Source organism: Esox lucius, chromosome 20, assembly GCF_011004845.1.
Source record: "Esox lucius isolate fEsoLuc1 chromosome 20, fEsoLuc1.pri, whole genome shotgun sequence".
In the NCBI taxonomy this organism is placed as follows: domain Eukaryota; kingdom Metazoa; phylum Chordata; class Actinopteri; order Esociformes; family Esocidae; genus Esox; species Esox lucius.
In genome coordinates this window covers 13,924,478-13,941,317 of record NC_047588.1, presented here as the reverse complement: position 1 = coordinate 13,941,317, position 16,840 = coordinate 13,924,478, and the positions used below count along the sequence as shown (strand labels likewise).

General features: G+C 40.9%; 1 protein-coding gene across 14 annotated transcripts in view; it reads right to left on the bottom strand.

Annotated features, from left to right (window-relative positions):
- Positions 1-16,840, bottom strand: part of syngap1b (synaptic Ras GTPase activating protein 1b) — a 165,695-nt gene that overhangs the window by 39,075 nt on the left and 109,780 nt on the right. For 13 of the 14 annotated variants that reach the window (XM_020041421.3, XM_020041424.3, XM_020041414.3 and 10 more), the window contains 2 exons: positions 6,001-6,095; positions 4,413-4,534 (listed from right to left, as the gene is read on the bottom strand). In XM_020041421.3, coding sequence (XP_019896980.1) covers positions 4,413-4,534; positions 6,001-6,095 — 217 coding nt within the window. Of the gene's footprint in view, positions 1-4,398; positions 4,535-6,000; positions 6,096-16,840 lie in introns of those variants that run through there. The other variant, XM_020041426.2, reaches the window with a different exon arrangement.

The following is a 16,840-nucleotide window of genomic DNA, read 5'->3' as shown; positions in this document are numbered from 1 at the left end:
TCGCTGATGCGTCCAGCTCTCTTCCGTTCTCTCTGTGCAACTGTTTTTGTATACATACACTAATAATGTGCATTAGAGCATTGAATACTTACAAGGAAGTGGGAAGGAGAGAGAAAGAAAGAGAGAGATGTTGAGAGAGGGAAGGATAAATATAGACCCAAAGGAATGAGTCAGAATGAGACAATTTGGGGGGGGGGGGTTGGCGGGGGGGGGGGGGGTTGAGATGGTATAACAGTGAAGACCTCTTAGAGGACATCAAGTTGTTATGTAAACTATGGGTCCTTAAGAGAAGAAGGGAGTGACAAGGCGGAAGAAAAAGAGACCGAGATGTTAGAACTGAAGAAGTAGGTGTAGAAGAAAACACACAAGTGGACAGCAAAGAAATGAACCCCAGGATCACATCCACACTAGTAGGCCACACACCGACTCTATCCTTCAGCACTTTCCACAAATGAGACGCCTTCTATCAACGTCAGTGGCTTTACTAGCAGTTATGAGGTTTCAGCTGTTGAACAGAATACACGTCTTATGTTCTCAAATTGAATTTTACTGTACATGATAAAATTATACTTAACCTATAAAATGAGCTACCTTGCACTGCACCTGAAAATAGGCCCTGAATCAAATTTTAGACTGGCAAACTGCTTGCTACTAATTTGCAAAACCACCACTGAAACGTTATGAACGTTATGAACATAAACACTACAACTAACCCATTCAACTGTGGCAATTTTCCTAATCCGAACCATTAGTTTAGCATTAACAGTGCACAATATTACGCATCATGAAAAGTGAAGGCTACGTGAACTGTCAATTTTTCGCTCTGTTACTTTTTCCGTGATGTCAGAAAAACTCTTCATTAGTCCCATCAGTCTGAGTTTGATCTGCGATACATAATTACAAACCTGGCTAAAAAGTCAATTAAGTACACCACAATTGTTTATTTTGTGAGAAATAGATAGCCATGGTTTTAAACAGCAAAGTTATAAATGAAGTGGCTTTCATGATAATTTTTTTGCGACACACACACACACACTTTAGATTTATATACTGTATACACTCACCTAAAGGATTATTAGGAACACCTGTTCAATTTCTCATTAATGCAATTATCTAATCAACCAATCACATGGCAGTTGCTTCAATGCATTTAGGGGTGTGGTCCTGGTCAAGACAATCTCCTGAACTCCAAACTGAATGTCAGAATGGGAAAGAAAGGTGATTTAAGCAATTTTGAGCGTGGCATGGTTGTTGGTGCCAGACGGGCTGGTCTGAGTATTTCACAATCTGCTCAGTTACTGGGATTTTCACGCACAACCATTTCTAGGGTTTACAAAGAATGGTGTGAAAAGGGAAAAACATCCAGTATGCGGCAGTCCTGTGGGTGAAAATGCCTTGTTGATGCTAGAGGTCAGAGGAGAATGGGCTGACTGATTCAAGTTAATAGAAGAGCAACTTTGACTGAAATAACCACTCGTTACAACCGAGGTATGCAGCAAAGCATTTGTGAAGCCACAACACGCACAACCTTGAGGCGGATGGGCTACAACAGCAGAAGACCCCACCGGGTACCACTCATCTCTACAAATAGGAAAAAAGGCTACAATTTGCACAAGCTCACCAAAATTGGACAGTTGAAGACTGGAAGAATGTTGCCTGGTCTGATGAGTCTCGATTTCAGATGGTAGAGTCCGAATTTGGCGTAAACAGAATGAGAACATGGATCCATCATAACTTGTTACCACTGTGCAGGCTGGTGGTGGTGGTGTAATGGTGTGGGACACTCCATTTCTTGGCACACTTTAGGCCCCTTAGTGCCAATTGGGCATCGTTTAAATGCCACGGCCTACCTGAGCATTGTTTCTGACCATGTCCATCCCTTTATGAGCACCATATACCCATCCTCTGATGGCTACTTCCAGCAGGATAATGCACCATGTCACAAAGTTTGAATCATTTCAAATTGGTTTCTTGAACATGACAATGAGTTCACTGTACTGAAATGGCCCCCACAGTCACCAGATCTCAACCCAATAGAGCATATTTGGGATGTGGTGGAACGGGAGCTTCGTGCCCTGGATGTGCATCCCACAAATCTCCATCAACTGCAAGATGCTATCCTATCAATATGGGCCAACCTTTCTAAAGAATGCTTTCAGCACCTTGTTGAATCAATGCCACGTAGAATTAAGGCAGTTCTGGAGGCGAAAGGGGGTCAAACACAGTATTAGTATGGTGTTCCTAATAATCCTTTAGGTGAGTGTATATCCCTATATACAAATCCCTCTCATATATACAGGTGTGTGCATAGAAACAACCACACTGCATGTACATGTGCATTTGTTTGGTAGAAAGAAAACCGAACAATGAAAAAGGTACTGTGTGTGTGTGTGTGTGTGTGTGTGTGTGTGTGTGTGTGTCATTTACAGTTCTCTCCATAATGATTGGAACCTTAGGTACATATGCTGTGAAAAAAGCTGTGAAAAAATATTGCTGTTTATCAGCTGGATCTTACACACAAAATGTAATAGGAAACTAACCACAATATATATTGTGTGTGTGTATGACAGAGCATGTGTGAGAGAGAAAGTCAGAAAGAGCATTCATGCTTGTCTAGGTGTGTGCCCGCATGTCCAACATGTTGTTACCATTTATATTGTGTTCTTGTTTGTTAAGCTCTAATGGCTGTTTTTAACTAACTCCACAGCATGTCTGACATCCCAATTCAGGAAAACAAATTCAGACGAGCTGGTGAACATAGTAATCCAAGTGTTGTGCTCCTTCCAAAACAACAGAAAGTATTCAAAAAAGTTAAACCAACATAACACAGAATACGTAGAATGTATTCATATTCATTACAGTTATTCATTCTTACAAACAAAAAGTACCACCGTATTGCCAAAACAATCCGTACATTTCTATTCCATAAGCTGGAGTCGACCGTGTTTGAACAAATGTTTAACATGTAGCAAGACAGACTTCAGAAGTCGACCGTGTTTGAACTAAGGTTTAACATGTAGCATGACAGACTTTAGAAGTCGACCGTGTTTGAACTAAGGTTTAACATGTAGCATGACAGACTTCAGAAGTCGACCGTGTTTGAACTAAGGTTTAACATGTAGCATGATAGACTTTAGAAGTCGACCGTGTTTGAACTAAGGTTTAACATGTAGCATGACAGACTTCAGAAGTCGACCGTGTTTGAACTAAGGTTTAACATGTAGCATGACAGACTTCAGAAGTCGACCGTGTTTGAACTAAGGTTTAACATGTAGCATGACAGACTTCAGAAGTCGACCGTGTTTGAAATAAGGTTCAACATGTAGCTGCTTTATTTCACATTCTTTGTCTCCCCTGTTTTAACCATCCATGGGTGAAATCAAGAAAAGAACAGCTCAGCACCTGACCTGAGTAATTTGGTTCTCCTCCACCACACTTAAGCCCATTTCAATATAAAAATGACCTCTTCAACACAGGTCAAACATGTGTAAAGCAACAATGTCATGTCCTGTTTATTTATTTATTATATAAAAGAATATTACTGCAATTATCATGTGAAAAGATTTGTATAATAATGCATGCAGACAAAAATACCATTCTCTCTCATTTATGACATTAGCCACAATAAGTACTTTAGCAAGTATAGTATTGAACGGTACAGATTTAATTCATGATTAACTATAGTACTGTACTGTACAGATATAATTAACAATGCTTCTCCCACAGGACCTTCTAAGGTATCTGTTCTGGCCATACGGGTGCCTGCTGGTTGCCATGGAGAGGTCAAGGATTTCTATGAACTCTTCCATTGGTATTCTCTATGTTTTCAACAGCCATTAAAAATTAAGTACGTAAAAGGTGCAACGCCGAAAGGGCCAACTGTGAAACAAACACTTACTGTGAAGGCTTACTAGCTTCATAAAAGCTAGGAGTGACAGTAAAAGCACAGCACACGGCAGATTGCCCTTGAAAGGTAACCAAAATATACACAGGAAAGCATACTTGAGAGTCCCACATAGAGAAAATACACACAGCCATACAGACACAAACAACGTTTTCAAGTTTTTCAGGACTAACGTTATTTTTTATTAAACCTACTATTTTTTGCAAACCTCTAACCCTAAGCTTAACCCTTACCGTAACATTAACCTCAATAACCTAACTTTTATGACTGAACGTAACCCTAACCTCAACTCTTTAACCTAACCTTATCCGTCATCATAACACCAAACCCTAACTCGTAATTCTGGACTTCACCATGTTTTACATTTTAAACGGATGTGAGAACAATTAGATTTTTTTGTCCTGAAAAAGTAAGAAAACATGTACTTAGTACACTCATACCCACACCCATACAATAAGACACACAAAGAAACCCACACACCCCCAGAAACACACCAACATATTCATACCGGTCCTGGTCGGCACTGCGGAATCGGGGGAGGATCATGTGTCGGAAGCTGCTGGTGCGGTCCAGTTTGGGCTGACTCTTAGCCCTCTTGATGGAGCCCTTCAACCTTCTACTGAGGAAACTCTGGACAGGGCAGCCACGGAGAAAGGCAGCAGGAGGTCAACATTGGGAAGGGTTCGAACAGGGATGAACAAAGAGAGGAAAAGAAAGGAAATAAGGTGGGTATAAATAAGGAAAAGGGGGAGACCAATTTTGCATCCACAGTACTAACGTACTGGAATGGTGTAGTATCATCTGGTAACCAATAGTGGGTGTTGTGGTGCCATAAACACACATGTAACTGAAACATAAATTGGCAATGTAATGTACATTTATGTTTAGGAAAATACCAAAAATATGGACATCCAACTTCAGGTGCAGGACAGAAAAAAAGGTTTCAAAGTATGTTAAAATACGAACATACGAATGCATAAAAGCTAACTGAGGTTGTCAGTCAAGTGTGTGTGTCCACAATATAGGAAAAAGGCTTTATGGCTTGCTGCAGATGCCTAGGAGGAGAACATGCCACAATATTCAACGCTCCTGAGTTGCTGCCATGAAATAGGATATTACAAAATTGAAATAAGGAAGAAAAATTCAGGGGGAAAATTTTGAAACTATATGAAAAGACAAGAATCTGGGAATGGATCATCATACTGTTGAACATAGGTGTTGATATCAGTTCATCATGATCCATTACACTGTATGGCATAACCACAGTTGTTTTGGTATTAATTACATTCTTAAATAATTAGAACAGAATTAGAATGCTTTGTCATAAATTTGGTGTGTCATACAAATGCTTTAGCCAATCCGAATTTAGGTTTCAACCACCTAGTTTATAACAAGCACATAACCGTTAGCAATTCTAAAACATTGGAACATCTGGAAGACACAAAAACATTAGTGATGTCAGTTTCCTCCAAATCTTTACTTTTGTGAGCTCTGTGTCACTGTATGTCACTGTTTCAAGAAAGTGACTAAAGACGTGGCTCATCAGCTGACCATCCCGATTATCAACTGGAAGGACAAGATGAGTAATTTTGTCTGACACGTTTCAGTCTCCAACTGTCAGAAGAACAAAATCACTGTTGTAGATCACGTTTGGCACGGGGAACACAAACCTCCATTTGGCGAAAGGATTTGATTTGGGGGTGTTCTTTAACACATGCGTCTGAGTCACGTACCTCGATGGGGGGCAGAGGTGCAATATAACGTCCTGCCACTGGGCTGGAAGCAGCCACCCTCCAGTCCCCTGGCCAGTTTGAAGAAGGGTGTGGGTGGGGGAGATTAAGAGAGAGGGAAGGGGGCAGGGGCAGCGAGCGAGGGAGAGGGGGAGTACCCATCCCTTTCTTGTACCGTTGCTTAAGGTGCATGTGGCCTTTGGGGCGGGGGGGGGAGAGATAGGGGGAGAGTGCGAGGGGGATGGAGAATGGGATCGGGGGGGTGCCGCTGGCCCTGCGACAGGTGTGCAGAGGGGGGTGGGAAGGGAGGGAGAGAGAAAGGGATGGGGGAAGCGAGCGAGGGCGGGAGGAGGGAGGGGTACTCACGGACTGTCGGAAGGGCTGAGGGGGGGCAGTGGGAGGGGTCTCCATGCTGGGCTGCTTCACGTTGGCTATGCTCTTCCGCCGAGTGCGAGCGTTCTCTAAGAGAAGGAGGAAGACAAGTAAGACAGGGGGAGATCAGCCAACCTAACGGAGACCGAGAGGCAGTAAGTGTGAGCAACAAAGGGCGTGACGTGATGAGGGGAGACACAGGAGTGACAGAGAGAAGATACAGACAGCACAAACAAACAGAAAGGGAGAGAGGGAAAGTATGAGAAACCAACAAGCAAAAAAAGGCCCCCTAGGTAAATATAAACAAAAAAAAGCATTGTGACAAAATGCCATTGTTGTTTATCAGCTTCATCTTAAAAAAAAATTCATGAATTTAACCTAATTGGGTGAAACATTTTTAAGGAAAGAATACATTGTCATCAAGAAATAATATTTGTATTCAAAAGCATTTATTGCCACCACTTGAAAATCTTAAAATGTTGTTAAGATTTTACATTTTTAAGTTAATCTGAGTCTTTGGGAACTGTCCAGTGGTCCTTCATGATATCATCTTTCGCTGGGGTAAAAATATGAAGTGACACATAAGGATGTAGTGAGGCTGAGACGGTGTGCAGTCATGGCTAGAAGGAATACCGCTCATGTCAAAATAGCATCACGGTAGAGTTTGGAGCCTGGAGAATCGGTTTAGATAGAAGTAATTGTTTGTGTCACCTTGACATTAGCTACACTAATATTACTTCTGTCACATATTGCACTGACAATAGTGCAGCAGGAAGTGGGAATAAAGAACACTGACTCTCCATTGTATAACTGACATTAACCATCATTAATATATCCTAGTACCATGTAATTCTGTGTATGTATGGACTGTGTAAGTCCTGAATGAAAAGAAGTAGGCCACAATATGTACCTTAATGATGCTCCGGTCATTCACACTTAACATCATGAATCCAGAGGCATTGTATGTCACTAACGCATTGTAATGAACAGAATCGTTTTAACCAGTTCCCGACAGGGGGTTACCAGCTAGACAGGATAACTAACTTCAGCAATAGTTCGCTAGCTAGCCTAGCTATCGGGGGAAAAGTCCAAGTCCAGAGTGAGAGTGTGATGTCGCTTTGACATGAGACATGTAGGGGAGGTTAAAGGCACATACATTTCGTTTCATGACGTTGTATTTGTGAACTCGACCCAATCAATGCAAGCCCCAGACTAACGTTAATCAGACTACCTCAGCCCAGGCAGAGAGGTTAATAGAAATCTCTGGCCCAGTTCACTGCTGGCAACTGGTTAATTCAAGACTCCCGCAAACAGAGATGACAGAAATAAAGAATTGTTTTAAACATCCATTAACACTTGTGTCTTTTGTAGAAAACAACCACCCAAAACAAAAAACCCAGACTCTTGAAAAATGTGATAAAACGCTAGAAAGAATAGTTCGATGTAAATAAAATGAGTTTTCAGTCAGGTGGCTAGCTAGCTACCTGCAGTAGCTAGCCAGCCAGTTAATTAGCTCAATGTAATATCTGTTTAGGTAGCTAGATATTGTGTTACCCACTGGCAACAGTAATCTTTCAACTGGTAAACCGGTGAATATATAATCCTAAAAAATAAAGCCAGGCCAATATAAATTCTCCCAACTGTAACCAAGATACAGCAGGAAATAAACTAGTCTGTGGATGGTCTGGGCTGTTTGTGTGAAACCACAGTTGTAGATATACACCGATCAGCCATAACATTATGACCACTGACAAGTGAAGTGAATAACACTGATACACCGATCAGCCATAACATTATGACCACTGACAGGTGAAGTGAATAACACTGATACACCGATCAGCCATAACATTATGACCACTGACAGGTGAAGTGAATAACACTGATACACCGATCAGCCATAACATTATGACCACTGACAGGTGAAGTGAATAACACTGATAATCTCGTTATCATGACACCTGTCAGTGGGTGGGATATATTCGGCAGCAAGTGAACATTCTGTCCTCAAAGGTAATGTGTTAGAAGCAGGAATATTGGGCAAGTGTAAGGATCTGAGCGACTTTTGGGCCAAATTGTGATGGCTAGACGACAGGGTCACAGCATCTCCAAAACTGCAGCCCTTGTGGGGTGTTCCAGGTCTGCAGTGGTCAGTACCTATCAAAAGTGGTCCAAAGAAGGAAAAGTGGTGAACGGGCGACAGGGTCATGGGCAGTCAAGGCTCATTGATGCATGTGTGGAGCAAAGGCTGGCCCGTGTGGTTTGATCCAAAAGACAAGCTACTGCCTGGTCTGATGAATCACGTTTTGTTTTACATCACGTGGATAGCTGGGTGTTTACTCACTGTAAATCCACATTGGTGCAATTTAGCAATTTCCAAAGCCTATTTGCAATACCTATGAACATTTTCCAACTGCTTTTTTGTGGTAATTGGTGTCCAGTATAATTGGTGTCCAGTATGAAATAACTATTTTGGGATGAATGACCTGATTTTGTGTAATTTAAAGAAAATGTCACTAGGTATAATAATGGACCTATATGAAAAGCAATCATATGATTAAAATGTAATATGTTTTGTTTTATATCAATGATTGTATGGAGGAGTTTATAGTTTACCCATGATTTTTACTATTACATCACTGGACATGCAGGCTAAACTTCCTAAGTCATCCGTTAAAATGGATCTGTAATGTTGTGAGGCTGTTTTAATTCCAAATTTCCAATATGGACTACATAAGGTATGAGGATTTTTTTCTATCAATTATCAATTAAGTCCATAACACAACAACATGTAGAGGAAGTGACAGAGTATGAATACTTTCAACTGGCACCGTAAGTTTCGTCATAGACTTCTGCCAGGAAGCTAAAACAGGGTCATTGTTTCTTCCAGCAGGACAACGTTGTAAAGCATACCTTCAAGTCCACACAAAAATGCTTCACTGACCATAGACTCAAGCTTTTGTAATGGCCATCACAGTCCCCTGACCTAAATCCCTGTTGGGTGAGCCAAAGAGTAGAGTCCACTAGTGAGGACAAAGTACTCTGAAGGATCTGGAGATTTTCTGTATCGAGGAATGGTCTCAATTCCCTTTCGATGTGTTCTCCCACCACTTCAAATATTTGGAGACGACTCAAAGCTCTTAACACAACAAAAGGAAGGTACTCAAAGTACTAAATGTAGGGGAGCCACCAACAGGAACATGCGATTTTCCCGCCATTAAAGGTTAGATCTTTGTGTAAGATCAAGCTGATAAACAACAATTACATTTTTTCACAGACTTTTTGGTTCATATTTACCTAGATTGGCAATAATTCTGGAATAGAGAAGAGATAAAGGTTAAGGGTTAGTGTAGCAATGTGATGATAATCCAGTAACCCTGATGGCGCTCATCCCAGGAAAATGATGGATGGAGACGTAGAGCTACTGAGGAGGGTGAGGTGAGGGAATGAGTGGGGGGGGGGGTAAAAAGTTAAACAAATAATTTATTATTTTCCATCAGTGAGTCGGTCCCTATAGTAAATACAGAGAATCCAGCAGTAAGGGAATATTCAACACTATCCATGATGGATGGAAGGCAGAGATCAGTGGCCGGACAATAGACAACACAAAGCCCACCCTGAGCTGCCGACTTATAGTAGTTCCAGATGAATGGAATCAAGAGCTGTTAAAGGGCAAAAGAGGTTAACTGCTGTATGCCGCATCACAGAAATAAGGGAGTAGGAATGAAAGCGTGAAAGCATCTAAGACCAGTTCATTTCAGCATGTCTTCCTTTTCCTCCCGAACCCTGTCTCTGATCCCTCTCTTGAGATAGATCAATGATAACCTCATATTTGAGACTATAAATATTTTTTCTGTCTCTTATTCTCTCTATCCCACTTATATTCTCTCTCTCTCACTCCATCCCTCTCTCTCACAATCACTCTTCCTGGTTCTGCTATCACACAGACACACAATTACTCAGGCGAACACACACTCCTCCTCTCTCCCACGCAGCTATTTTACATAATTCAAATAGTGCATTTATGCCTCTTCTCTCTCAAGCCTCTCGTCGTTCTCTTTCCTCTACTCACTCTCCCTCTCTTCTTTTCACATGATCCCCTATTTCCCTTCACTTAGCAATGTATTTTGTCTCATCCATCCTCCTTCATCCTCCTTTCATTTATCTGCTTTCCTTCTTTTTATCTGGTTTCTCTATACCTTCTACTTCTCAAAATGGCAATCTTTTCACTGGGACTCTGCTGTCATGCCATTTTGCTCTGCCCACATGCTGAGCTGAGCGAGTGCCTTAGAAAAAGAGCCTCATTGTGATGATAACCAAGTCAAGGAATCACAGAGGGTTATGAAATCCAAATGGTGTCCAACTGCTAATCTGTCTCGTACTCCACAATGGAAATATGGGTAGCACTTGTTTTGAGGTAGTTAAGACACGCTGAGGCCAGAGTTCATCTTGACCATGCTACCTGACCAGAAAAACAATATGTTCTATAGCCCCCATGTACACAACATTCGGGCCGTGGGCCTTCATTATAGTTGTGTGATTTCATTAGGTAAGGATGGTCTCATTTGGAAACACATAGGGCATGACCAAGTGTGTCAGACGTAGGAAATTAGCATTCAAATAACAACATTTGCAACTAAGTTGTGGTCACTCTCTGTGGCTTTAGATACCTGGACATTCTGACCAGCTGCACAGTCAGCATCTGGATGTGCTCCCATCTTCTGGGTGAAGAGTTCTTCCTTGGTGCCAATTTAGATTCATAAGCCTCTCAGAGAACATGGGTGCTATTACAGCCTCCAGTGGAGGATTTCGTTGGGTGAAAATTAGATTTGTTTGGAGATCTACCAAGTAATTGTTTTTGCTCTTTTCTATTAAATTATGTGGACCAAATATTATTCTCATGATTCCATTTCTTTACTCAACAAAAAAAGCATAGGCTACATGCTGTATATGGCACAGATAAGTAGGCTTTGCCAGGGTACTGTGTTTTTGACTATAACGGCTGGTTGTCATGGGTTACCGACAACCAGCCGTTGGAGTTTTGTGTTCTGATATGATTGGCTGACAAGGCCTTTTATTTGATTTTAAAGTGCACAGAGGCTTGCAGTAAGAGGGTGAGTTTACTAAAACAGGAAACCGTGTCAGCAAGGCCATTCAGTGTCTGCTACTCACCACCATTGGCCTTCACTCAAAGCTGTTAAATCACAGAGTGGAGACAACCCTGACATTGTCAACCTATTAACAAGAAAGGTTACAGAGCTTCTGTAACAGCAGGATAAATCCTTGAGCGTCATGCTTACTAGACAACACACCACTTATTTGACAAAGAACCGACTGACATATGTGTTTGTAAATTAAAAAAAGTTAATGATTACAAAAAACTGAAGAAATTAGAAATACCCAGACAGGGTGACCTTGCAGCAGTTCTGACAACCTCCTGCCACTCCCAGATTCACCTCAGTCTCCCAATTCACCAATTCACCTCATGCCCTCTGGGTGGAGCTGGGCTACAGAGTGTGAACTCTGTGAATAATTTGCATAGGGAGTGCCAGCTCAGATTTCATGGCCTATCAGAAGAATTTATCTGCTCTGGCTCTGAGTGACAGAGCCCCATGTGGTTGCCTGACAAATCAAGAAGAGCCTAGTGATTGCAGCTATGGTGGTTGCACCTCGGCGTGATAAGGTAGATCGGTAGATTTAGAGTTCAAAACAAAAAAATACTAAATCCTTTTGTAAAATTGAAAAATGACAACTTTCTAGTGGTTTCTTAAAACACAAGCTATAACTGCAAACTTCTGAATGGTGTCCATTGCTAATGGAGTGATTAGCAGAAACGTTTTGGTCACATGAAATGGGGTCTATGACAATATGTGCTGTCACTCGGTATGACCATACTTAATTTCATTACACAAAACATGAAATCATAGCAAATATTTTGTAGTTTGATTGTTCATTTCAAAATTGGTGTAGAATAAGATAAATAATTATGATATTTCTAGCTTTCAGTAATTTTTTTATATTGTTACTTTGGGTATGAGCTTTCATCCTCTAAAGTGAATAGTACAGCTCAGCAACGTATAACAATTTTGTCCTCTAAAGTGAAAAATACAAGTCAGAAAGGTAAGATCCACATATTTTTTGAACTATGCAGCATGTTTACAGGTTACAGCCATCCCATGAAAATAACTCCTTTTTGGTATTTCTATTAAGAAATGTCTTTTAACTGTTAAAAATGCTACAGTGATTCACATAAACATACCTCAGACACCTTATGACAAGATGAGGAGTAAGGATCCAATTTCCTACACTATTATAGTCAACATTACATGTATTATATATAGCATGCGCTTATGTTCTGCTTATGGCTAATTTAACAATTGCTGAGTTTGTATTTCTTCCCCATCAAAGCATAAAGAGTTAAATACTTTATCTACAAAGAAACACTATCAAAGTTTTAACGATTTTGAGTCATTGTGGCTTTGACCTGCAAAAGAGGATATTTCAAAGCTTTACAGTCTTTGTTCCAATTCCTTAGCGATATGCAAATATATAAAAAAGGCTGGAAGACAGTATAGTGCTTACTTGGTAGTAATATACTATATGGGTACATTCCAATGCCCATTCTAACGTCCTCCTTACGCTTCACTTAATTGTTACATCCAAGTAGTATACTTGCATGCAACAATCACTAGAAAGATGAATAATATTAGCAATTATTTTCAAAACTGAAAACATTTGAAATAACACAGCAACTGTAGCTCCATTTCAGCATTTGAGTTAAGCAGTCAAATCTATAATGTATGCTACAATGTTCTATCCTATAGGTGATCTAACACTACTAAACATGGTTTGTGGTACACACGATTACCAGGGCTAGCTTGTCACATAGTACTGGAAAATAATATTCAAATTTATAGTCAAAGCAGCAGTATTTTTTGGTTGAAAACTGCTATCAGACGTTCTGAAATAGAATGAGGGAGGGAGTTGTGCTACTGAAATCATAACAGCATAATGTATGTCTTATAAAGGGTGAGTCAGACCTTCTTTGGATAACAGGTCATATCTAAATGATCCTGATGATGACAAGATGGGTGATCTGATCCTAGATGGGTGGTGACAGAAAAAAGAGCTGAGTGATTGGTGGGATGTTTTGCACTACCTATTGCCATATATGTCTTATGCACACTCCTTAATGGTGTTTAGCCATAATCCGCCACATTCAGTAAGTCTTTATAGTTATGAATTAAAAAAGGCATTCCATAAAAAGGATTCAATGTGTCCATTGACTTAAATTTCTCACTCACTCCCTTTTGATCCAAACTCGGGGTCTTTATTTAGTTTCCATGGCAACATTTTCCAAGTACCTTACATTTGAGTTACAGACACATAACAAAACCAAACAGGAAAAATACATAGAAGACTATATACTGCATCCTACACAGTCCAACACAAAACAACACAGGGAATGAACATGCTGAAAATGTGTGTGTGTGGGGGGGGGGGGGGGCAGAAAAATCTACACTCTTGCTGATGTGATGCGGTTCCTGTTCATGATATCTGGAGTATTCCCCACAAACAATACTCCAATCCCCCTTTACACCAGTCCCCCTTTACACCAGTCCCCCTTCACACCAATCCCCCTTTACTCCAGTCCCCCTTTACACCAGTCCCCCTTTACACCAGTCCCCCTTCACACCAATCCCCCTTTACACCAGTCCCCCTTTACACCAGTCCCCCTTCACACCAATCCCCCTTTACACCAGTCCCCCTTTACACCAATCCCCCTTTACTCCAGTCCCCCTTTACACCAATCCCCCTTTACACCAGTCCCCCTTTACACCAGTCCCCCTTCACACCAATCCCCCTTTACACCAGTCCCCCTTTACACCAGTCCCCCTTCACCCCACCCCCCTTTACACCAGTCCCCCTTTACACCAGTCCCCCTTTACACCAATCCCCCTTTACTCCAGTCCCCCTTTACACCAATCCCCCTTTACACCAGTCCCCCTTCACACCAATCCCCCTTTACACCAGTCCCCCTTTACACCAGTCTCCCTTCACACCAATCCCTCTTTACACCAATCTTTGTGTTTGTAAATCACTGACATCTTGTGCAAAACAGATAATTCACCCAAGTTTAATAAAATTGGGCAAGTGGGGTCTGAGATATCATGTGGGTTTGGTAGACCCATATCCCAGAGAATTACAACCAAATTCACAACTCATAAGTCAAACTGATCAAGAGCAGTAAATGTTTTACCGCTTTTATTCTGATTTTTAGATTTTCAATCCCTTATTAAAGTGTTTCGCAAATGCCAGATCTATGGTGCATCGTTAACCAAAGTTTTGCCCTAATCACATAAATTGCACGTAAGAGTCAGAATCTAATCTATAGTCCCCTCTGAGATATCAGACAAATTCAAAGCAGTCAAAATATATTGCTTTCAATTGACTTGAACAGTGTGGTGGAAGGGAGAAAGAGATGGTTGCAAAACGACTTCTAAAAACCCAAAAGAAAGCAATAGGGTTCCAGTCTCCTGTAACAACGTCACAGAACCTCACATAACCTCTTATATTAGCAGTGGGAATGTGTTCATGGATACAATAGCACACGTGATGTGTGTGTTCACGGGTGATTGTGCATAATGTTTGCATGCACCGCCTACAGTGTACAATTAGTGTGAGAGTGCATGTGAGTGTGCATACCGTGGGCTAAACTCTGCACTTGGCATGCACGTACAAGTGTGCACGTTGGCGTACATGGGCATGTGTGTGTGCGTGCAAAATGGTGCACTCGTTTCATTCTGAATGTAAATCTGATATCAAGCCGAAAGCTGAAGATGAAATGTGTGGGTGGAAACAGCTTCCAGCTTAGTCCCTTAGAGAGAGAAACGGAGAGAGCAAGAGAGGGAGGAATTGATAGAGCAAAAGAACGTTACAGAGCAGAGAGTGGAAAGAGTGAGCTACAGAGAGATAGAGAGAGAGATGGAAAGAGTGTGAGAGGGAGGGGGAGAAGAGTGCAAAAGAGAGCAGAGCGAAAGGGAGAGAGAGGAGATGGAAAGGGAGAGCGAGTGGGAGGACAGAGCAAGACAGGAGAGTAAAAGCAAGAAAGGTAGACGGAAAAAGGAGAGAGAAGGGGAGATGGAGGTAGAGTGAATAAGTGAGCGAGAGACAGAGAGAGAGACAGAGAACACAAGAGCCAGAGTGTTGGTGGCTGGAGAAGGAGTGGGTGTCTAAATAGTGGTGAAATGCTCTGGGCCTTTTGTATGTTTTCCATTGTTTGAGAGAATGTCGGTTTGCAGCCCTCTTTGCTTTTGGTCTATGAACTGTAACTCCAAATGCAGGATAGTCTCTCCTGTGCAACATACCATATAATCCCTTACAAAGGTTTTGATATATATATGACTTAGGTCATATGTGTGGCAACATCAAACTCATTACAGGTCGTGCCCTACAGGTAAGCTTCAGAACAGGGCCAGTCCTAGCCCCAAAAATGTTTGTGGTCACCCTCTTGACAACGGGAAAAAGGTACTTAGAAATGTCAATTTCATGCTATTCTAAACTTTACCATAAGCAGCAAACCAATGTTGCAGTTTGAAAATATGTTTTCTGCATTTCTACAAATGTTGCCATGTTTGTTTTTCTGCACTAAAATTCCTGAAGTTGAACATAATTGGCTATGGGGTGGACATGTTGGACTTTTCCAATGTAATACATCTAAATGAAAATCACAAGTTGAATGAATGGGGGCCCTCTTGAGATCAGTTTTCAGCCATGATTAATAATTTGACTTAGCTGGTAAGACTAACTAATAATCATAAAATGCTTAACTGACACGTGTTATTGAGTATCAGCCAATGCCTGACATAAGACAAGAAAACACATTTTAAAATTATATCTGGTGCATTCTACTATTCGTAGCATGAAAAGTTACGTGACTCCTTAATTTCAGAAACAGCTGGCTTTGTGTGATTTTCGCTTAATACAGTTTCTTGACTTAACAGAAAATGGTGCAATAAACAAAAAACCTCAATGCTAATGAGTGGTCAGAGGGCGAATTGCCAGACTCGTTCCAGCTGACAGAAAGGCCACCGATACTCATATAACTACACTTTACAACAGTGGTATGCTGAAGGGCATCTGAACAACATGTCAAACGTGGAAGTGGTTGACAGTACTAAATAAGTGCACCTGATAAGGTCGCTGGGGAGTGTATATTCCCATTCAATTCTTGTTCTGTGTTTTGTTAAACCGGCAGCCATACTGATAGAGCTATACCGTTACTTTGCCTTGATCTAAGGAGCCTTACACATTCTAGACTTTGTATTTCTATAGTCTCAGCACTGGGGGATAATAAATATATTTTACTGATGAAAATTACAGTTTGAATTATTTAACAGATAAACATGTAGCCTTTTGGCTTTCCATTTAGTAACAGCTTAGTGTAATTTGATGCATGTCAGTAAAGATACGTTTTTATGACAGTAAATATCTCTACACTTCAATTTGATTGCCAGACTTAACATGAACCACTGTCTGTTTATCAGGAGATAGTAGCCTTAAAACAATCAAAGTGGAACTTCTCCCTAAATGTTTGGTAGATGTTTTCAGACTTCAAAGCTGTCCGATGTTGTGATGAGTTTTAGTCCCAATAACATCTTTGGGTAAACTAGCACCTTGAACTTTCACAAATTGTATATTTTATTTTAAAATGGTGTCTAATTCAACTGCACAGAACCTGAATATAATCTGGTAAATCTTGGTCATGTCAAATGAAGTCCAATAACCAGGAGATCTACAAAGTTTGACAGAATACCCTGATGAAGACAGCATGGTT